We start from the raw sequence: 24,278 nt of genomic DNA, 5'->3' as shown, positions 1-24,278 counted from the left end.
TTAGGTGTTCATGGTTTTGTGAGTTTGACTGCAATAAGTATTTCCTTGAAAAATAGTGTTTCCTGTGTTTTAAGAATACATTATTGGGAAACTTTGCTTGCACCCCTAACAAGTAAGTTGTTAGTGGTATTTCTGTCTTATGTATACGTAGTTTTGACTTGCAGGAGTCACAACCAGAAAGTACAACATAAAAGATTTTCAATAGTTTACTCACATCACTCCTCTCCTCTTGGCAAGCAAGCTTAGAATGCATAGGGCTGTTTGTACTTCAAGCATCAATTTTCAGGGTAGTTAATTTTTCAGACATTCTAAGGTGTCACCCATTATATTTAGGACATTCATATGAAGTGGGAGAAGTTGTGTATATCCACCTGTAGATTTGATCATTGACAAAAGAGGATGCATTTTCAATGTAATGGAAATTTTGATCATGTAACAAAACTGTCTCCTGTGCTTGGTGACATTCTTATTGCCTCCTTAAGCAGAAAGACAGCATTTTAATTAATCATTATATCCTTTGTTTACTCAGTTCCTAAATCTCTACCATATCTCCCCCAAAAATATCAAAAGTTAATAGTATACCCTTGTGTAAAGTTGGAGATTTTTGTATCTAACTTGAAGATACAATTAGTACTCTTCACTTCTGCTGGAATGGTTTGCACCATCTCCCAAAGTATTACTAAGTATAAGCAGGGTGTGGAGAAATGAAAACCAATTTTTTGGCCCATCCTCTCAGTAAGCTGTAACTATGATGTACTTGCCTAAAAGTCATTCTCGCTAGTCCCCAAAAATTCAATCTCTCACACTACTTCTGTGGTTTGAATTTCCCCAAAGAATTTCCCAAGGAACTGCTAGGCTTTGCGCTATCAGACATGACTTTCTTTGCAAGCTAATAAGTTCAGAAGCTAAAAGCTATTTTCTTGAATCAAACAACTCCTTCATGTACATGTAGAAGGAGTTGAACTTGCTGTTTTTCCTTGGCTGATAAGCCTTACAGGCAATACGGGTACTTAAATAATTAAGCTATTTAGTGAACTTCTAGGTTCTAATTTGTTTGAAATAAAATTAATATTGAGATGTTCACGCTAGAAAAACCATTCAATCTAGGATTCAAATCTTACCCAATCTGACCCGGCAGGTTTCTTTTACAGGTCACAGGTCACAGGTCACAGGTCACAAGTCACAGGTCACAGGTCACAGGTCACAATAAAGAAGCACTCAGTAAAACTCGCGATGTAAATTTTACTCGAGATTCCCAAGAAGTTTATCGATGTTTCCATGCAACAAACCCTAACTAAAAATGTTTTACTGTATAATTTTAATGAAAAAAATTTCTAGGGGTGATATACGTACGCAATGGGTTGCAATGTAGCTTTCAGACATGTAGTGTTACATATATTTTATCGTAATAAGATAATTCATTATGATAGCAAATTGAACTGTTTTATTTCTATCTTTTTTTAAAATCTTTACAACGAGTATGTACTAAACAGAAACAAGAGGGTCCCCTATACCTCTTCTGAAAACAATTTCACGCATAAGTAATTGGCCTTTTCACGCATTACAAAAAATTCGAAAACAGCTTCACGTTCACAGAAAAAAAGAAGCAATCACTTTTCACGTAAAAATGCAAAGGCTAAATCATGTGTCACATACTGAATACAAATTCTATCCACCTTTCGCAAAACATACAGAACTCTCCATTTTGATGCATCAAAATGCCGTGTGTGACACATCGTAGCAGACTAGATTCTAGGCCCCCCTGGTTCACTGTCAACATCAGTGTAAGCCTCTTTCGTTTTCATATTATATTGAAAGGCTACAAACAATTTATGTTTTCCACAGAAATAACTCTTGGCTTTCTTTGGATCAATTTTCTTTTTTTATTTCTGTGCTACAGCTAATTTCCCCTATGCGTTTTTTTTTCAGAAAAGAGCTTGGGACGCACTTGTGTGCATCTGTTTTATGACGTTTTGGCATATTTTTTAGTGACCTGTGACCTGTGACCTGTGACCTGTAAAAGAAACCTGCCGAATCTGACCTCAAGGATAATCTTCATTTGCCAGTGACATGATCATTGCCTAAAATCAAAAACTAAAGAGCCACCAGTTAAAGTTTTTATCCTCATCAGGCATAAGAGGGGCATAAATTTTTATCTTTTAACAACTTTTCACCTTAATGGCTTGCTTTGTCTGGAAACAAGAACATTTTGAATATCAGAGTTATGGTGGTGCGTAACATAAAGCTACGAAAGCATTTGTCAAAAAATATTTACTTATCTCGTGACTTTTAGCCTTTTTAGAAGTTAAAGTATTAGGAAAAGTGCTTAATATTTAGATGTTTGCTTGTTCAGTTCAGATAATCAGCCACCTAGATATCCAAAGTAACTTCCAGATGTTTACAATATTTGCCTGCTGCAATGTTGGTGTACAATGGAGGTACACCAACATGGTAGTTTCATACTGGGCTCTGTAAATTTGCACAAAATATTTCAACAAATATCTGAAGCTTGGGAAGATGCACAGCCTGTAGAGCTAAAACTTGGAAAGGTGTCTTCTTTATTAATATTCTATAACATCACAATGTGTTGAATTTATCCACTGAATGGTCAATTCGAATCAATTTTTATGTGACAGTGCAAACCAAGAATACCAGCTCTAGAACTCTATGTCTACTTTTTTCCTAATTTAATTAATTAAAAGTCATTTGCTTTTATGCTTATTTAAAGTTTTCATCAGCAATGTATATGCTTTCATGAAAGGTCAGCACTGGCATCATGTTTGTCAGTACCATAGTTGCATCTTGTGTCATTAATTGTTGAGTACTGTTTGAGAAGGATCAAGAGCCATTCATTTGATGTATTTCATGTGATCTGAAGAGTTCATGCAAGTCTTCTGAGTTGTCTTGCAAGTAGGATTGTCAAAGTTTAATTAGCAGATCTGGAGAATGTAACTTTGGTATCTTCTTTACTTACTTTGTATAACTGTAATCAACAAATGACGCTGGAAGATCTTCCTGTCTTTGCTGAGGCGATGTTGTCCAATGTTGCAATAGGCCTATTAGGAAAATTATTTCAAATATGATCCTTGTAACCTTTTCATGAAATATATGATCTTGAACATGATGACACTTCAGTCTGGACTTAAAAGAAGAGAGTGACACTTTTGCAGTGTTTATAAATTGTTTGCATTCCATCTAGTGGCTTCAACTTTCTTCTCAGTTTAAGTTTATTGTCCTGGTCCAAATAATTATAGACATCTTGATCTTCCATTTAGGTCTTGAAACCGTTTGCATTCCAGTTAGTTGCTTTTCTTTTGTTGTCCTTAGTCTGTATTGAATGTGAAGGTTAAAAAAATATATATAAACAAATTGGGATGTCAAGTCATCTTGGCAAACATGCATATCTGGGGTTATGCAATCCCAAGCTTCCTCTTTTTGAAAGAGTCAGTAGATCTGATCTTGTCCTTGCCTTTAGATCATGAAGGTTATGCAGTCTTGAGTGACAGTGATGACAATTGTGTAATCTAGATGTACAATAAGGATATAGTTCAGAATCACTCTGTCGTAAATGCTGTGTCTTTAGGGTTACCATACATGTATGCCTTTTGAAGTGTCATGCATCTAAGCGATGTAACTAATTTGACATGTAAACAACAAAAACATGTCAGGGGATATTTTATTTTGAAATATTTCCTTTTTTCCTAAGAGTGATTCTTGTACAGTCACTTCATATATTTTTTAAATCCTATTTCAAAATTGTTCTGTAACTTTTATTTTCACTGAAATTGACTATGGCAAAATGCAGACAGTAACATATTAAATAAGCAAAAAAATTGCATTGACCTGTAGCTTTCTGAAGATGATGTGGACACTCCCGATAGGGGGCCTGGATAATTTGATGATTCATTTTATTTCAAAATTCTTGGTCTCGTTTGATAACCAGCTCTATAAGCTTTAATTTGATATAGGGGTTTAGGTATGTACAGTACAGTGTAAAAGGGGAGCATTACTTCTCTTGAATGCGAAACACCTCTCGAGGTATACGGTAACCTTAAACCATGAACTTATTGCTTCCTTCCATTTTTTGTGAAACAATTTATGACACAGCCACCTTTATGGCGGAGCTCCAAGCGGCCGCCGCCAAGCGGAGCCCCATAACTATAGAAACAGAACCACATGTACGCGTACAAATAAAAAACCATAGAACTATTTTTTCATGGTCAACATGGCTAGCAGTGTGGATCATGGCGGGTGCGTCCAAGGAAGCCAACGCCGCGGAACATGGCAGCCATAGTTTAATCGTACATGTATGATATTGGACATCCATGTCATGGTCAATTGACAGCTTTCAAAACAAGGTATCTGCTGACCAGTATTATGTGACCATATCACAGGCTCAGCTAAAGAGCTCATCAAGGTCACCTGTTTTTTGAAAAGTTGACCGCTGACAAAGTACTGGTTTTCTATTGGATCGTGGGCTCAAGCTAGGTTAACTTGTTAATCAGGGCTGGGTTGTTCAGAAGTTATACTAATGTTTTTCAGTGCTTATGTTTTATGTAGTTTGAGATTATTGAAACTCAAAACAGAAGGCCAGACATTATAAACAGAAAACCTCAACGCGAAATTACAAAACTCACATCAAAATCCTGGGTTAGCTTACTCGGACTTTGAGGAACCCCGCCCAGGAGCTCCACTTTTAGGTTTGGCTAAATCTAAATATTAGAATGTTTACAATTGACTCAGTGGTGACGTGAATTTGTACATGTATTTTGTAACATAATCGTGCATTGCTATTTGCCTTCATGCTGTACATCCATCAATAATTCAGTTTTTTTTCATAAAATATGCTATTAATATTGTCTACCTTTTAAAAAATACTGGAATTCTACATAGCCTTAAGACACTTCTCAAAAGTGACTGTAAAAAGATACAGTTAAAGGTATGACAGCTGTACAGTATTAAGAACAACATACAGGAATATAATGAGATCCATTCCCTACTGCAAAATTGCAACATTCACAATGAAAAAATCCCCCAGGCATTAATGGTACAAAAAACACTTTGTGGATGAATACCTACATGTAGGCCACCATTAATAATTTTATAATTCAACTTCAATAATTGATGTGTTTTTTTCAACACGAAGATTGTGGACTACAGAGACTGTTAACTACTGGGTGACCCCATCAAATATATAATTTTGTAATTAAATTATGTCAAAAATTAATCAGTAAGCTACAAGTAAGTTATACCATCTACACATATTTTGCCTTCACTACATGTAAACAATTGATACACACTCGGAGGTTTTGATGCATATGTGCATTTGGTCAGCCAAATCCAAGATATGTTTAATTGAGACATCAGTAAAATTACAGCTAAATGGATAAAAAATATATCGTACGTGCACCAAAGTTGACCATGTAAAACCCCAAAAAATTGAAAATATGGACCGTGTATCCCCAAATGCAGTGACACCAATGAAATCATCTCCGTGTAGAGCTTTCTCTGCATGCAGGGTCACTGATTGATGTAGAAAAAATAGTTCATGTTCATGTGCAAAAGGGGAATATGGAGGTGCTATTAGCAATTTACCACGTTTCAGAAGAGTGTATGGATTTAGTATTTTGGAAAATTATATTCCATACTTGCTGCATCAGCAAGCCTAGTGTAATACTAATCATGCACTCGACATTTCAACAACAACAACAAAACCGAGGAAAACTACATAAACACAATATGCATATCACTACACCTGAATCAAACGAAGGATGCCAGAAATGTTACAGCAGTGCTGGAAATAATTTTTCTTCTTTAACAGGACATGTGTCCATTCAAATCTTCATTTTGGTCGGACATCTTATCAATTTGACCGGACATTAATTTGCATAATTGATTAGCATAATTAATTAGCATAAAAAAATTTATTAGCATATACTGTAAAGATTTTCAATACAAATTGTTCAAAACTGTATTTAAATGTGATTTATTTATCATTTATGATTAACTAGATGACTTTGTCTACTAAATGACTGCACCAATTTCTCCTGGTTATCTCCTGATTATATGTTCTTCAAGCAAACCTAGTTTTCTACACAGGAACCCATCACTAGGGGTGTGCAACTTCCTCAATTATTACTGTCCCGGTGTTTTCACAGACCGATCTTTTTTTAGTTTGAATTTACCGTGAATTCAGCCCCCGCAGGAACCTCAGTGACCAATCACAAGTACGGACTTTGTAATTTCACCGGAAGATTAGGTCGTCATGTCCACCTGAGGCCTCCATTTTCTCCCTTTACCGATGCGTGCTCGTTTAGACAGGAACTGACTTTTTTCGAGGGAAAAAAAGCCTTAAAATAGACTGGTCTGTAAAATACCGTGACATAGGCTTGGTATGGGAGTTGCAGGCTCCTAGTGATGGGCTCCTGACCAAAGTCGACTCTAGGGTACATACATGAAGGGCTAACAGCATATCGCAGTGCATGTAATGCATAATAGGGCGATTTCTGAAAAGTAATTTATTTAGCAAGTACAGGAAAGATGAACACTTCTGCTTTATGATATGGCAGAAGCCCATAATGGGCTCCTGGATATGACTCAAACTGTCAGAGTCAAGGGCCCAAAATTAAAAAAATGCTTGAGTAGGCATTTGGCGACTAAGTGATAAAAATCAAGTGGAATTTTATTCAGAAAAGAACTCAATGCATAACATTTGCAAAGAAAGAATTTCCAAGACCTTTTTGGCCGCTAATTTTGTGTATGCATTACAAAAGACACAATCGGTAGGCATACATGACGTACTTAATGCTGAAGGGTTTGCAATGCATTATAGGGCGATTTCAAATACGATAAGCCATTTGCAAGTTTTCCGATGTGGTGAAATCCTTTACAGCAAAGCAAAAGGACAGATTGCTTTCTTTTCTTATGTTGAATTTTATAGAAGTAAAGATCTTTCACTATGTATTTCTGGAAGGACATAATGACTGAGAAAATAACCGTTGCTGATCGTCAACACAGAGAAACGTAGTCGCCATTATGGTAGCCTGTGAACGCAGACGTATTTTCGGTAGTCGACTAAACCAGAATTTTTGGTCGCCAAAGATGAAATTTTAGCCGCATTGGCGACCGTACCGATCGCAACTTCGAGCCGTTTTAACAATTTATATAACCAAATTTTATGGATGGACAATAGGTGTTGGTGAAATGTTCGGACACAATGTCCGATCATAATGTGAAATTGACCGGACATATTCAAAATTTGGTCGGACAATGTCCGATGACCGACTGTTATTTCCAGCCCTGTTACAGAAAATTCGTTTAAGATTGATTATCATTCCAGTTAAAGCCAACAAATGCATTTAGAAGCCGGGAAACGTCCAAAATCTTTAAGACTTGCGGTGTTCAAGTTTAAGAGTCCCTGTCCATAAATATGGAAAATAACTCGGCTAGGGTCGAAAATTTGATTTCGCTCATATTTTTACGGTAGGTAGGCTAGGGCATGACAAAAACTACAGGATAGTTTTTTGGCAAAATATCCTTTTATTTCAAAGAAATATGCAAATTACCAAATTCCGTTAAAATCGTCCTTTGACGCACCATTTTATTAAACAAGTTTGAGAGCCTCGCATGCAAAACCACATCATTCTTCCGTCTTTAAAACACTCAAATATTTTTGTGCAATGTTTAAATGTGTACTGGGTTGATTTTAGGGAATGTTGCGGTTTTTGTTGGGTGCAAAATAATTAAATTTCGAAGACATGTATTTCATTCACTTAAAAGTACGTCGTAAAAATAATTCACCTTCACCATGTGCGAAACCTTCAAATGGATCAAGCTTCTGGTGGTTGAATCGCAGAAGGATGGTCTACAGATTCCTGTAAAAATTTCTCTGGGCAAATGATTGTGAGCGACGCGAGAGCTTTTCAAAGTACGTTAAAAATGCAGATATTTGACCATCTGTCGTCAAATTTCAATTTACGGCTTAGACATATATTTTAGCACGCGCCACATGTCTTGAGCTATATTAAGTTGAAATAGACACAGAGCTGATAATTTCGAAATGTTCTAACCTTATTTGCGGTAAAAGGCAGGTCCAAACGCCGATTTGACGTGTTTCCGTCACCATTCGTCGCACATAAAGCAGACGTTTACTTTTGTTTACACAACGTCCGATGTACATCGCCAACTGTAAACTTATTTAATGGTCGAATACCATGAATCTATGACTCTCTTTCGACACATATGATCACCACTACATCTAAGTCAAAAACGGCTAAGTGATTTGTAGATAGTTGCTTGCTTTGCACTCCACCAAAACATTACGTTTGATCATCGTTTGATCATCGTTTGATCTATTGCTGCTTGAATCCTTGCTTGCATATTTCTTTGAAATGAAAGGATATTTTGCCAAAAAAACTATCCTGTAGTTTTTGTCATACCCTAGCCTATCTACCATAGGAATATGAGCCAAATCGAATTTCCGACCCTTGCTGCGAAATTAAGAATTTGTCTGATTTTTACAGGCAGGCACTCTTAATAATTACTCGCGCTAAAGCGTAATTTGAATATTATTTTTTCCGACGGCTTTGCAGTCCTTTTTTCGGCCGTAGCTTTACCAGTCTTTTACCAATAACCTTAAAAGAAATTCAGCCAAACATCTCACTAAACCCAATAGATTAAACAAACAAAACGAGGAAGTCTCCATAATTTGTAAACGCAATATGCATGACAACATAACGAGCGTCAAAGGCTGTCAAGGATAGCAAATCGATGGTTTTCCTTCTTCCAAAGGTAAACAGCGAAGAAATTATAGCAGTCTACAAAGTGGCTGTCCTTACTAACACAAAGAAAACTTCAAAACTCGCCTGGCAGTATTTACAAATACAGTTTCAGTTATTACTTTTAGACGTGAGGTTATCGGTATACGGCGAAAAACGACAGAAAACTAAGCTTGTTTGTTTGCAATATGCAACTTTATATTCAACGACTCTAGTCTTATTGTTTGAAATTTATCAAATTTCTCCCAGTATGGTTCCAAATCAGATAATCAAGGAGACTTTAAAACTCCTATTGAAGATATAAGCCTTAACTTCTAAGCTTATCTCGCCGAAGCAACTACATAATTTTTATGGAAAACGCGAAAGTTTCGATGTAACAAAGTCGCTTACCACAATATGGCAGTTCACTTCAGTTTGAATCCTATAGGCAGAAACTTTCAGCAAAAGTTGCAAAGACTGAACTGAATTAATCTTTTCGATAGATCAACGAATCAACCACTTTTCCCGCTGTGTTTTTTCCTCTAAACACAAGAAACACGTTTGATTTCTCTTGTTGATCACCTCATGAAATCATGTGACTTCTTGGACGGCTGCACATCTCGACGCGCGAAGTTCTGTAGTCTTCTGAGTAAATTTTTCGGGTATTCCAGCTCTTTTCTATAGCCGTCGTTCGCTCTGCCTCACGGCATTGTTCGGTATTATTTCATCTCCTTTCTCAAGCCCTGACTCGATCTAATTCACAGCATTGTTCAGTACCATCTCGCCTCCTTTCTAGCCCTGGCCCGCTCTTTCGCGATCTTCTTCGTCACTTCTTTGGCTGTTAATCCTTGCCCTCTGTTGTTAGATCAACCCCTCCGATCGTTTGTTAACATAACAAATAAAAATAATTTTTTTCCCTGACTTTTCTGAAGAATCCCGGTCAGAACAGATGGCATTCCTTAGCTTCCCCCGGGGGTTACCTCGAGACGCCCCTCCCCCTCCCCCAGAGTCTGTACGGACGGCGTTCGCTTGCTCGTACGCTTACGTCATAACCAAATTTTCTCGGCTTGATGGGTTACCAATTTTATTTACCCATGGTGCTTCGCTGGCGCGCTTCGCGCGCTGAAGCTCCGCTAAAAAAAAATAGATTATGGAAATCGAAAAACAAAACTTCCACTGGATTTTCGAAGCACAATTCGTAAAGAAAGGGGAAGAAAACTTCTACCAGTGCGGCGCTTTCAAAGAGGTTTTCAAAGGGATCTGTTCTTTTCTGCTTTTATCCGTTCAGTACTTTTCGAGAAAAATCTTTCGAGCGGGTTAGAATGTAATTTTTGTCAGCAGCATGACGTTTCGTGACCAGTCATGCAGAGAAATGGCAAGACTTATTTTCGAACTAAACTTAGGATAAACACAGAAGATAAGTTTTTTCTGTCCAGTGCTTTCCAAAGAGACCTCTCCCGATCCAAACGGTGCGGTAGTTCTAGAAAAGCAGCTCTTTTCAACATGGATCTGCAAACTTTTGTAAATATTATAGCAATTAAAAATTAAACATGCAAAAATTTGCGCGCGCATAATAAGATTTTTGGAGCGAAAGTTCTAAAAGACGGGAAAGAAATATTTTTACCGTCCTGCGCTTTGATGGAAACTTTCAAAAGGGATTTTTTTCGCCTTAACATGCTCAGTGCTTTTCGAGAAACGACTTTCGAAAGTGGTTAATAGAATGTCAGCAGCCATGGCGCCTCAGGCGAGCCATCCATACAGAGAAATTCAATAAAAGAATTATTTTCGAAGCACACCTAGGATAAGCACATAGAAGATAACTTTCTGCCATGCGCTTTGAAAATGCTTTCAAAAGAAGCCTCTTTCGATCCAAACGGCTTACACAGGATGAGATTTTTTCGGTGTCCTACTAGTAAATGTTTCCGGAGTCATCAATTTTAGAGTATTCGGATTCGATAGGCGTGAACACTGAAAGGATATTCGAATTCCTAACCGTTTTATACACGACGATAACTACGGGAACATTCATGATAAAAAAAAGAAACAAAAATTCATGATGGAATGGTTAACAAGTAGTTTGTTGCCTCGACAAGGTGAAACAAAATGTCGCCAAGAAGAAGGCCAGGAGTAGGTTGAGGGAGTCTGAAGTTTTCTTTCCACTCGCTGACCACGCGTTGTCCATCATGTTGTCCCACAGGCATTTGTTCTGGAGTAGTCATGGTCTTCGATCGTGCCATCGTCTTCGTCCCCGATAAAGTCTGGAGAACGTCAACATTGACTGCGTCAATAACTTTGATTTCTGAGGAATATGGCCCATTATACTGCAAACTCAAAAATATCGGAGGCCGAAAAGTGTCTAGCCTGCGTTGCAGCCGGACGTGTCACAAAATCCCCGGTATACCGGTATACCGACTACAGCAGCGGTTTAGACTGTCTGCGACGCAGGCTAAAAAGTGTCCGGATTCGAAAGAAACTCGTTTACACGACAAATCTCTCCGGATTCAAACGGTTTCGTACGGTAAGAATATCGTTCGCGGTCAACAAGAGGTTGTTATTCACTTCAAAGCGGAAAAACGTACGGCGCTGCTTTGTGCGCATTGCTTGCCATACTTGCGGCTCAGACAATCGACTAGGGAATTTTTTTTTGAGAATATAAAGTACTTTATTGGTACGTTTCCTGCACTACTAGTACTTACATCAACTATCACATATATCGCCTAACCTACTTTATATTGGTTTCAACAGTACTAACGTTAACATTTCTCTTATGTATAACTTAACTAATTTCATTTTCTCACAAAAGCGCAAAACCTTAAGAGGTTTTGCGCTTTTGTGAGGGGCATTTTTTCGTAGCTAACTGACTAAAGCTTTCTATTCTGTACTTAAATAAAACTTTATTAACAAAGACAGAAAGATAAATAGCTTGGTTATGCATCTTACTGGTGTATATGTAGTATTTCATAAATAGGATTGTGTAATTAAATTTCTTTAATATTTCTTTTTCGTATGGGCCAGATGTGATACCAAATAGTTTCTCTTCCATTGTTGGATCAAATTTTGAGTTGTTGGCCGCGTTAAACCAGTCAATTACGTTGTTTACGAAAATCTTTACAAATCGACAGTTAAGAAAAGTGTGATCAATTGAATCTTTTTCACCTCAGTAGAGACATTCATCATCCGCTTTAATACCATATCGATGAAGCTCCTTTGTAGTAACTACAATCCTGTGAAGTAATTTAAACTGGAATTCTTTCAACTTTGTCTCCTTGCAGATGCTCTTTAGGGAGGTCAAAATTTTTTTCCAGGCATTCTCATCTAGTCTTATTATGCTGTTCCAATTCATTGGGCCAGTCTGGCTGACAGTGTGAATTTTCCAGTTTAGTGAACCATGGAAGTCTCTAGTTTTAGCATTATCCAGTTGTATTTGTGTAGAGTCGTCTAACTGAAACAGAAAGTTATTTCTTGTGTATAGTTCGTTTTCCAGTGGCTCTGTATTTCTCGCTTTTCTTTTGTTTTGTTCGACTCAGGTAATAATGCGAGCTGCATCGCTGCATTGGTAGAAAGAACGGCGGACTGTGATAAGGTACGGGAGGATGTCCTTCGGTTGATTTATTAAAACTTGGGCAAGCATGATTTTTTTTTCGGCATTTCACTATGAAAAAAACAAGGCTCCCCTTACCTTCTGAGGAGCTCTCTTGCTTATGTATTCAGTGGTTTGTTTATATGGATGCAATATGCAAAGGTTTCTGGAAAAAAATGTGTCTTCGCACCGACATTTCTTGTATACCGCGAGAAATACACAAAGGGTTCGGAAACCTTCTTTAAGTTCATTTTGTCCGGAAAAAAGTGTTTCCCCACGGAAACAATACCCCCAGCTTTCATTAGTGACGTGAAAATACTGCTGCTTGCCGAAAAATTGGGAAAGCATCTCAAATTCATAACATTTTTTGTTTACACGATGGACAAAATTCCCGCCCTTTTTCAAACTTGGAGTCTGACGCACAGCCAAAACTCGCGCAGGCTTATTACGTTTTTCCGCTCCGAAATTATTAACAGGTATACAAATCCGGCTTATGTGTCTAGGATACTGTGTTTTATGATGACATAAGGCTGAGAAGATTATTGTAACAAGAACTTGTAGTCCCTGAAGTGTGCCATTAACTCATTATTGGAACTTAGAAGAATTTAAATGATCATTTTAACTGAAAAGTCTTTTTCTTTTAGCCAAGGATGTAGGAAAATATCAGCGCCTACACTTTCGTTTCTATAGCCGGGGCATGGGATTGAGTGTGGAACAAATTGGTCCGATTTATACTGGAGATGGATCATCCGTCTGGGACGAGTTTGAGCTAGCTTGGGCAAAGGGTAGCTCGTGTGATTATCCGTCTGTGTATAAATACGGGCAAGCAGACGGATCATCTATCCACACGAGCTATCGCGATAGTCCGTCTTGTGAGACGAACCATCGTGGATAACTCGTTAAGACGGATGATCCGTCTTTGTGTATAAATGCGGGCAGAAGACGAACTATTTACGAAAACTGCACCTCGTTACAAGAAGCTAGCGGCTGTTTTCAATAAACTATCAATTTAAGATGTCGGACAAGTCAAATGATCGTTCGGACAGGCCCCAAAAGTCCAAAAAAGAACGTGTATGGACAGAAACAGAACTAAAAAGCCTTGCGCTTGTTGTAGCGGACGAGAAAAAACAATACGCCGTGCGGCTTGGGGCACAAGTCTTCGAACAATCAAGTCTTCGAAGAAATCTCAAAGGACTATGAGAAGTTAATTTTGTCTGAGGAGTTCAAAGAAGAGAACGAATGCGAAAAAAGCGAGTCCAAAGGCCAACAGAAAGACAGTGCACTGGACATGTCCAGCCAGGCTCCGTATTAAATGTTGACTAGAAGATTTGACTGTAGTATGTATGTATGTATGTATGTATGTCTGTCTGTCTGTATGTATGTCTGTCTGTATGTATGTATGTCTGTATGTATGTATGTCTGTATGTACGTACTAGGGCGCAAGCCTTTTCGTCGTGTTTTCTCGGAAATCCGTCCAGAAGGCTCGTCTAGTATAAACACTGGACGAGCCGCTCGACGAACCGATAGTTCGTCTCATAGTCCTTCCCGTATTTATACGAGACGGATGATCTGTCTGGACGGATGATCCGTCTCCAGTATAAATCGGGCCATTGAGGCGACTGCGATCAGGTGGCTTTTCATGCCTTGATTTGGGTTAGAACCGATGTCACGTGACAGGCTGATACTTAATTTCTCTGAATTCTCACTAAACGATCTTCGATTTCGATGAAAACGACTGTCAGACGATGCTGTGGACAGGCTTAGAAACAATATATCTTTGAACAGATTGCTTTCAAGTATTGTTAAAATCGAGTAAATATATATATGCAATTGAGCGCATTTTCCCACCATTTCATCTGCCCGGAATTCTTGTACACTGCATCGTCTGCCTTGTTTTGGTGTTTGGTTTGTACTTAGTCTTGTTGCAAAAAATACAACAGTCTGGTAGAGCTGTTGACTGCCCTTGAGTAGCGCCTCTTGAACTTCTTCTTGATAGGGGGTCATTTTGTTGTTCTCAGCAGAATTTTAGGCCTGAATGTCCCTTTTGTGCGTGAGCTCCGATCTACATGAACAATGGTCCTTTACAAGTGTAGTAGGGAATCATTTCCGCTAGAAGAAAGTCCGAGTATAGAGCGTTTTCACGAGACGTCATCAAATTCTTAAACTGATCCAAAACTAAAGAGCCACCAATGTTTTTATCCTCACTAGGCATAAGAGGTACTAATTTTATATCTGTTTACAACTTTCCAGCTCAATAGTCCTTCGTTTGGAAACCAGCGCATTTTGAATTTCAGAGTTATGGCGGTGCGTGACATAAAGCTACGATCGCTTTTGTTGAAAAATATGTATTTATCTCGTGATCTTTAGCCATTTAAGAGTGCCTGCCTGTAAAAATTAGACAAATTCTTAATCTCGCGGCAAGGGTCGAAAATTCGATTTCGCTCATATTCTTATGGTAGATAGGCTAGGGCATGACAAAAACTACTGGATAGGTTTTTTGGCAAAATATCCTTTTATTTCAAAGAAATATGCTAATTACCAAATTCCGTTAAGATCATCATTTGACGCACCATTTTATTACACAAGTTTGAGAGCCTCGCATGTAAAATCACATCATTCTTCCGTCTTTAAAACACTCAAATATTTTTGTGCAATGTTTAAATGCGTACTGGGTTGATTTTAGGGAATGTTGCGTTGTCTTTTTGGGTGCAAAATAATTAAATTTCGAAGACATGTATTTCATTTACTTAAAAGTACTTCGTGAATATAATTAATTTTCACCATGTGCGAAATCTTCAAATAGATCAAGCTTCTAGTGGTTGAATCGCAGAAGGATGGTCTACAGATTCCTGTAAAAATTTCTTTGGGCAAATGATTGTGAGCGACGCGAGAGCTTTTCAAAGTCCGTCAAAAATGCAAATATTTGACCATCCGTCGTCAAATTTCAATTTACGGGTTAGACGTATATTTTAGCATGTACCTACAATAAGTTGAAATAGACACAGAGCTGATAATTTCGAAATGTTCTAAACCCACGAAGATTTTTGCAAAAAGGAAAACAAAAATCACCCTATTGAAAAAGTTGAAGTGATTACGCAGGGAAATGACATGATTTTTGTGACGCCATCGTTTTCAAAACGCTCCGTTTTTAAAAAGGTTTTCCATCCACACGAAAACGAAAGGTCGGCGTTGTCAAATTCATCCGGTTTAAAGAGCGTCTTCGTAAAGCTCCGTTAGTGTGGACGATAGGCCTAACCGTAGAAATAAAACTGAGTTTTCAAATTTCTCCGGTGCAGTCTGGACGAGGCCTCGGTCTCAAACCTTTTGTTTTTTGTCGTTCTCGTGGTCGTATTATCGGGATGTTCGGTTGAATTTCAAATCAACATAAATTATTCACCTTGTCTATCACACGCGCACGCTGAAGGTAAAACGGCGCTTGGAAGTTTGGCAGTAGATTCATCATGCTTTTAAAGATGATTTCCAGTCCGCACTAAGCATTCTCGAGAGTTTGTGTGCGTTTTGGAAATCATCTTTAAGCTTTCTTACAATCTCGTTCCCAGAGTCTTCGTTCCCCTTGACCAGCGGTCGGAAAACGAGAGCTCTGGGAGCAACCATTTCAGGCCTGCACCATAGATGCAGACTGCCCAGTGAAACGGGATGGGCAGAATTCAGTTATTTCAAAATGGTTGCTCCCAGAGCTCTCGTTTTCCAACCGCTGGTCAAGGGGAACGAAGACTCTGGGAACGAGATTGTTTTCACCCCAAAGCTAGTCCGTTTATCAGTCATGCGCAAAAGGGGTCGAGAATGTACTTTTTCGGGTTCCCACTTGACGCGCATGTAAGGAATAGGACTTTTTCGAGATACCTTGTGCCTCTGTTTCAAAACGAGTCCCTGTGCGATTCCTTTCATGTGAAAATGAGTTTGACTGCATGGAAATGAATCTGTAGGCGGAACACATTTTCATATGAATGGTTTCGTATGGCATTGTCTAACCACGGGACGACCGTCAGTGTTCCAACTGCGCGTAGTAGCTGCAAGTACCCCGGCTCCCCAAGCAAGTTCGCAGGGTAATTAAATTTAACCAGTTAGTTTACTTATCTTTTATGTCTGCAATCCTTCTTAATGTTTCTTTACCTTTGAGACTGGCAAAGTGTCATAGTCTGTTTCAATGTCAAGAAACGTAATCTACGCGACAGAAAATCCTCCCTATTGAAGTCCATGTAGTTGTAGGACAGGTGTGGAAAACCCGAGTACATTTCTTGGTTTTCATTTAGGTAAATTTAAGAATAAAAATTGCCGTATTTTGTAACTAGCCTCGAAAAAAAAATCGATTCGCTTGCTAGTCGTCTCAGTCCTGAAAAGCTAATTTTGTTAAATGGGCAAGTGTTGCCGTTTTGCGTTAACGGAAGCTATGGATGAATTCATCTGACTGTGTTTGCAGGAGACCAACGTGATCACAAAGATCTCGATAGATCAGCAAACGTTCTCCCTCGTCGAGCGCAACGGTTTAAGGTAGCTACGTCACGCGATTTGCGTATCTTGAAAAAAAAGAAGCCTTGGAGCCGACTGGCATACAACTGCCGGAGCTTATCCCGGTTTCTGTAGCACGAAGCGGCTAGGAGTATTGCCACTCCCCCTGGACGGGATGCTAGTCTATCGCAGGTCACTCCCCCGCAATTTGTTAGGTTTCCCCAACACTTCGCCGGTACTCATTTATACTCCTGGGTGGAGAGAGGGACTGTGAGAGTCAAGTGTCTTGCCCAAGAACACAACACAATGTCCTCGGCCAGGGCTCGAACCCGGACCGCTCGATCCGGGGACGAGCGCACTAACCATGAGACCACCGCGCCTCCACGTATCTCGAAAAGTTTAGCCTCTTTTTTTATCAAGTTCATGGTTTGTGATCTGATCTGAAGCTTATATTATACACTCTATTTCGGAGAATAGGCCACTGACGAATCGCTTCCAATTACCCCCGGTCCCTGGCCAAGTGTTCCATCTCTGTCCATGCGTAGCCTTTCGACTGGATGGTGCATTCCGCATTAATCTTCTTCACACCCTTAACCATTATTGTTCCTTTATGGTTCATCATTATCTCTTTGGTGTTTTTCTGTCTTAGTAAACTACTACTTTCAGATTTCCTTCAATTAAAAAGGCAATTTTGTACGTGGCTAAAATAACTCAAATGCCGTGACTGAGCTCCCTTAACATGACAGCGTACTGGGAAGTATAAACCATCTTTTATTTTAATATCCCACTATTCTGATTATTACGCGATTTTACCATGTTAGATCAATATGATCCCGTATTGCACTGTAGAGTCGTACTCTACATAGTAAATGGTTTGAACCCGGGAGTATCAGTAGTTCGTATAGTGTGATCGTCCGGGTGAGGGTAGTTCTGAAAAGAACTGTTGTTGGTGACTGACGTTTCGACAACCTGAGCGGAACTCATCTTCAGAGTCAAGTCAACAGTGTTTGTCAGTCGATGGTGTTATAAGTCGACAAACACTATTTACTTGACTCTGAAGATGACTTCCGCTCAGGTTGTCGAAACGTCAGTCACCAACAACAGTTTAATTTTCCAGAACTACCCTCACCCGGACTATCACACTATACGAACTAGAGTCGTGCTTTGCTTTCGCCTTTCGCACGCGCTTTATTCGATCGATATCCCACTTGTTATAGAGGCTTCTGCCTACACCGAGAAAATACAAGTGACTCGTAGGATACTCCATGATATACCACTCAACAGCCTTGCGTAACTAGCAACTACGCTAATACACTAAAACTTCATCTTACGTTTGCTTTCTATAATCCAAAGTTCAGGCAGTTGATTAAAATATCTTTTCTTAACTTAAGCCTTTACTAAGCCAGTCTCTACGATCGACGATGAAATACCTAACATTAGACCTAACGTGCGATATTGCAATGTTCAACTGTGGTCAGATGCTCTATATATTACCTATGTCTTTCAGCTCTGGCCTTCAAAATGTGAGTATGGCACAATCGGATGGCGGTGTGTTGTGTTCATACAGTAGGTGGTTGTAGTCTCGCTGTACCTCTTTAATTGACTGGTTTTTAATGTCTGAAACAAGGTGCGGTTTTGGTGAGCTGTAGGTGCCTTGTTTTGAATGTCTTCGATAATGACAGGCATTCGTCCGGAATACATCTTGTTCCCCTGTGGATAAGCACGATGTTGTCCGTTGGAGGCAGTTATAGCTACATACTCGAGCGTCTGGCCTCGGAATATCAACTCTGCAGCAAATATTACATGTAACTGAGAGATCCACCAACTGTCTTTGTCGTATTGTGTAGGAAAGGGCAAAATGTGCTTGATGGACTGATGATGAAAAGCGTTAAAGAGAGCATCGAACCATATCACTGGAACGACTATCGGTGGTTCTTTGATACCACATATCAATCGTCTTCTTTCCAAAAGCGCCTTACCATTACCGTTATAGTTTACAACACCAACTGCTGGTTCATCATCCAAAAGCCATTGTTCAAAGGCTCTAAACGGTGTCAGTCTCTTCATTTCTTGAGAACTAAACCAGTTGAATCCAAGATCTACATCATCATCTAAGAAGATGTAGTAATGGTAGTGACGTATTCTCTCTATTGCAACAAAGTAAAGCAGATTTCGCCCTGTGGTCCAGGTGCTTTCTTTGGCAAATACATACGAAATGTGTGATGGCTTCTCGTCTTGACATTCCTCTTTGTAACTTAGTACTATTACGTCACAGTTGCAGGTCTTATTATCTCCGATCCTTGTCGATGAGGCCAAGTGTTGAGGAAGACATTGTTCGGTTTGAGTGAGATAAATGAATGGCTTTGAAGTTATAGAAATTGACTTGTCACTTGTTGTCGTTACTGTCGAATTGGATTCGGCTTCACGGAAGTGGGCAGCTCTTGAAGTAACTACTTTAGCAAAGATCAGAAGAGAACGACAAAGAAAATTGATTTTGTTGTGACTATTAGAACAATAAATTAGAGTTTCTTTCACACACATTCCGGGAAAAGTCACGTGGCCTTGAAAGCGATTATCAACGGTTTTACAGAGACGCTCGCTGCAATTTTCTCTTTTTTCTACCCTTTATTGAACTTTACACTTTAACAAAATCGCACGTATTGAATTGTCCTTGGTAAATTTGCAGTTGCTTTTACGTCCGCGCACTCTTTCTTCAATGATTTCAAATTTTTAACTCAAGAAACTGTTAATGTCCTTCTTTCAGTCTTCCCAGGAATTTAATTATCCATTTACATCTTAACTTTCTTCCAAAACTTCGGAAAAACGATAAAAACGTCGCATTTGGTGGACGACCGACAGCCACTGCACCCTAATTAAACAATAGAGTGTTTATGTCGAGGAACTATCGGCTGATAGTTGCCTTGCGGAAATTTGCTGTTCCTAAAACAAATATACAAGTTTTAAGAACATCAAATTTCCAAGGGCAACTATCAGACCAATAGTTCCTAGACAGTAACACTCTATTGTCTTTATTGTTCACCATTAAATTTCTTCCGCGCGCCAGTTCAAAAATCGCATTAATTTTTTTAAAATTTTTACGATAAAAGCCGTGAAAAGCCAAAGAAAAAATTTGAAAATAAAAAACAGATAAAAACCCCATATAATTCAATTTCAGTTGCTTCTTTTCTATTAGCCCGCTTGTTTACAGAAAACTTTTCTCGGACGAGTACTATCCATCCGGGTATTTTTCTTGGACGGGCACTATGGGCTTATAGTAGGGAGCTTAAGCAAACCACGACGACGACGGCAACGAGAACGTCACCAAACAAAAGGTTTAATGAGAAAAACAATAGCTGTGCATGTCCGTTATAAATCTTTGTACATTTCTTTGCCGTCGTCTGCAAAACAACAACGTAAAATGACCAAGTTCTGCGTCGTCTACAAAACGTGGACGACGACGGCTAATTGTTCGTATTTCTGTTTGGAACTGAACTCCGTCGTTGCATATTTAGCTTAAGCACGTTTTTAGAGCCACTGGCGTACTGAACAGATCTAGACAATGGCGAATTTCGCTTGTAAAATATAGGTTCGTTTTTTACTAAGCGTCGTCCTCGGTTTCGTCGTCGTCGTTGGTTAAGCTCCCTAGTGTCTTTCCGCAGATGAACAATATCGCGTCACGTGATCAATTTAAACCAATAAGAATCGGAGAAAATTTAGTGGTGAACTGTAATGGCTGATAGTATACGAGTAGTTCAGCCAATCAGATTGCAGCATTTGCATTAGTATACTAGTAAAATTCTACTAAAACTAATTAGAGTATGATACGAAATGATGTAATCGAAAGGGCCTGTGCAAGGACAACAAAAGAGAGTTAATTGCAGATCTCGGCCGATGGAAACGAAGCACAAAATTTGTCATTCAATATCCTATGGCAATTAATGTCACTAAACTTTATACTGATGCTAATAGGAATTCGCTGTGCATTCTTGAAGGTAAAAAAAATGTAAGGTTTTCTTACCTGTATAGTTTGCATCCAGTCTACGTAACTTAAATGTTGAACTCCAGCGTGAAAGAATAATTATAGCCAAAAAAGACAATCCAACTAAGAGAGCAGTAAACAACTTCAGGAATTCTATTTTCTTCATAACTTCAGCAGATTAGTAGTAGACTTTTTCCAGCACAAAACCTTAAAAAGAAAGATACTGAATTATATAGTGTGATGAACCTATAAATGTACAGCATGTAACACCATAAACCCCTAACACCTACAACAGACGTAATAAGGTTAACCGTAAATGTCATGAACCGACCAATTCCAATTGGCAGTCACATGATTTCGAGCGCAGTTTGGAAAAAAAATACGCACGGGTAAATTTTATAAAGGCTAACAATTTGTAGCAATTTGTAGTCTCTACGAGTTTATATTTGTTGTAAATTGTACAAGGAAAGCAGTACGTTTTTTCATCTTTGAGGTTGCAGAATTTGCGAAGGAAATCAAAAAGCAAATGAAAAGCAAAAGCAATAGAACAAAAGTGCAAAGTGAACAAAGGGCCTGCTGCAGTTCTCTAGGCTGAACTGTTTTTCAAGGGTCTGTGAAAGTATCTGCCTTTTTTGTAGCTACTCTTGCTAGGTAACGTAGCCACAAGTTAGGATAACTCCTGCCTTTCTCGCCAATTTTTATTGACTACTTACGCGCAACGTAAACGTTCTGGTTGAGAGCTCGAGTTTTCAGGCTGAAGAGTTTATTTATGATATGTTTGTCCCATTTTGGACTAGTAATCACACACAGCATTCAAACAATGTGCACAGTGAGTGTTTCTTTGTAAAGAGATTTTAGGCTTCTTGAAGGCGTGGAGAGAATTTTCCGCGAAAAAGGTCGCGGAAACGATCGCGATATTGTGAGATGGGCATTAGTACAGTTCAGCATTGCGAAATGCTATATGTACTATTGATCACAGACGTACATAGATACATAAATACAAACTTTATTGAAGCTCCCTAAGTGGGTTTTTCAGCTACAATAGAAACGAAAAATACAAATTGAAATTCAATAGTAGCAATAAATACATCAAAGGTAGAAATGCTACTTTCCCTATATTAAAGATTCAAAGATACAATAAATAACACAACATCCATGCTTGCTAGCTGCGGTAGGTACATGCGACGCAAAATAGCTTGCTGGACACTGACACCTGCTTGAAAGCTGTGTCTGCTGTGAAATGTGAAAATATAACACTTTTTGAGAGTAAGAGAGAACCATCCAGTGTGTCATATTTGAGAAGGCTCTTGGAAGGTTGCCCAGACATGGATTAAGGACACTAGAGGTATAACACTTATTTGTGAAACAAACAGTGATGGTAACAGATAGAAAACCATCCAGTATGTCATATTGATATTTGAGCAGACTTTTGGAAGGTTGCCCAGACATGGATTAAGGACACTAGAAGTCGGAGGAATGGGAAACTTCTTACTTAGAGCAGTAGAATATCATTTATAGAATGATGCAAGTTGTAATTTTAGAAATTAGAGTTGCTGATGTTCAATATTTGCAAAATAGTCCCGATTGATTAATACAAAGTGTTTAAGATATGACATGGTACGTCTTAATACATGATCATGTTCAGGGGCTTCATCAACGTTTACGGCAAAAAAGGCAACTGGTTTTCAGAGAAGGGCAAACTTTTACAGAACATGAATGCCATCTGATCAAAGTGCAAACGGTAGAGCAAGAGTGCGATATAACCACAAAGACAAAACATGGCTTCTGATCAAAAGGCAAACCTTTATGCATACATGACCATAGAACAAAGAACAAAGCCGAAAACCAATATTGAGTTGACTATTTCAAAGTTTCATGAGATGATTACCCAAGGTTCGGGCACCGTATATTGGTATTTGTTGTTATTATATAAGCATGCACTACTCAATATGACAAAGCTAAGAAGGTCCTTGCATTGTTGAACACCTTTGTAGTGAAACAAGTGTTGATGATGTTGAATCGGGTTTGTAAAACATGCTATAGACATGTGGTAAGGTATAAATTCCATGTGCTGTTTGTTGTTAATGGCATGATATTTCCACAAACGATGAATAAGAATGCTGCTAGCACCAAGAATTGCATTTAAAAGAATGTTTTGCATTGTCATTGGATATCAACACTTATAAGGCAGTTCAGGCTGATGATTGGTTGACGAGTAATACCAATCTCGATCTATAGAGATGATGGGATTGCTTTTAATCCAGAATGAGTTTTTCATACAATGAAGAAATTAACAACATGAAAATGTTAGCAATGTTGTATGGGATATTCAATCATGAGCAGCAATAAATGCACATAGCAATAATGTTCAATTAAAAAAGCAATAGGAGATCAAGATCAATAAAGTAATTATGAAGCTGAAATGCTTGCAGGTGTTACCTTCTGCTGAAGCAATGTTTAGTTAGCCAGCGTATATTTTGGCACCCGTTATGCTATAAAAAGTCAGTTGATGTCAACATAGCATCAGTAATAGATTGTTTATTATATTTAGAGATGAAACTCTGAAGAATTAGCATATCATGGAATATTCCTTGGTCAACGCCGGCCAGAAGGTAAACAGTTTGTAATATGTCAAACACGAGAGACAGTGTTTCACCGGGATATCCAAACATCGAGAAGAGAGTTGAAAATACGACGCACAGCAGAGTATTTTTGACGAAATTCGAGGTGTTTGGATAGCCAACACTGTCTCGAGTGTTTGATATATCTTCTCGATCAGTATTGAATCAGAACACCATGAATCATATGGTAAAGTTGTTGATGCCTCAGTCATGGCAAATAGTATATATAAATCAACTTACATTATTTGTCTGACGTGTAACAACATGACCCTGATAGGAGATATAATGTTAAGTTTCATAAATGTAAGCTAACCACTTAATAGTCTCCTAGACACATCAGTAATAAAATATATTAGTATCACCCAACTAGTGGACTAATGCAAATCCTGCATTTTAATTGGCTAGGCTACTAGAGAACGGGGAATCGGGGAATCGGGGAATCGGGGAATCGGGGAATCGGGGAATCGGGGAATCGGGGAATCGGAGAATCGGAGAATCGGGGAATCGGGGAATCGGAGAATCGGAGAATCGGGGAATCCGGGAATCGGGGAATCGGGGAATCGGGGAATCGGGAAATCGGGTAATCGGGTAATTGGGAAATCGGGGAATCGGGAAATCGGGGAATCGGGAAATCGGGGAATCGGGAAATCGGGAAATCGGGAAATCGGGGAATCGGGAAATCGGAAAATCGGGGAATCGGGGAATCGGGGAATCGGAGAATCGGGGAATCGGGGAATCGGGGAATCGGGGAATCGGGGAATCGGGGAATCGGGGAATCGGGGAATCGGGGAATCGGGGAATCGGAAAATCGGGGAATCGGGGAATCGGGGAATCGGGGAATCGGAAAATCGGGGAATCAGAAAATCGGGGAA

At 38.9% G+C, this 24,278-nt stretch overlaps 1 protein-coding gene across 1 annotated transcript; it reads right to left on the bottom strand.

Annotated features, from left to right (window-relative positions):
* Positions 1 to 18,135: 18,135 nt before the first annotated feature.
* LOC145468358 (uncharacterized) lies at positions 18,136 to 20,951 on the bottom strand. The gene is made up of 2 exons (XM_081452054.1): positions 20,825 to 20,951; positions 18,136 to 19,256 (listed from the first exon to the last, which is right to left on the bottom strand). The coding sequence occupies exons 1-2, from the start codon at positions 20,949 to 20,951 to the stop codon at positions 18,310 to 18,312; spliced, it is 1,074 nt and encodes a 357-aa protein (XP_081308180.1). The 3' UTR covers positions 18,136 to 18,309.
* Positions 20,952 to 24,278: the final 3,327 nt, after the last annotated feature.

The sequence above is a fragment of the Orbicella franksi genome, chromosome 14 (genome assembly GCF_964199315.1).
Source record: "Orbicella franksi chromosome 14, jaOrbFran1.1, whole genome shotgun sequence".
Lineage (NCBI taxonomy): Eukaryota > Metazoa > Cnidaria > Anthozoa > Scleractinia > Merulinidae > Orbicella > Orbicella franksi.
Note: the sequence above shows the minus strand (reverse complement) of the source record. Positions and strands in the feature narration are given on the sequence as shown.

Excerpts from the sequence above, each read along its gene's own strand:
- LOC145468358 (XM_081452054.1), bottom strand. The coding sequence starts at position 20,951 with ATGAAGAAAATAGAATTCCTGAAGTTGTTTACTGCTCTCTTAGTTGGA. Across the intron at positions 19,257-20,824 it reads ACTGGATGCAAACTATACAG|TTACTTCAAGAGCTGCCCAC; the intron begins GTAAGAAAACCT and ends TTGCTAAAGTAG.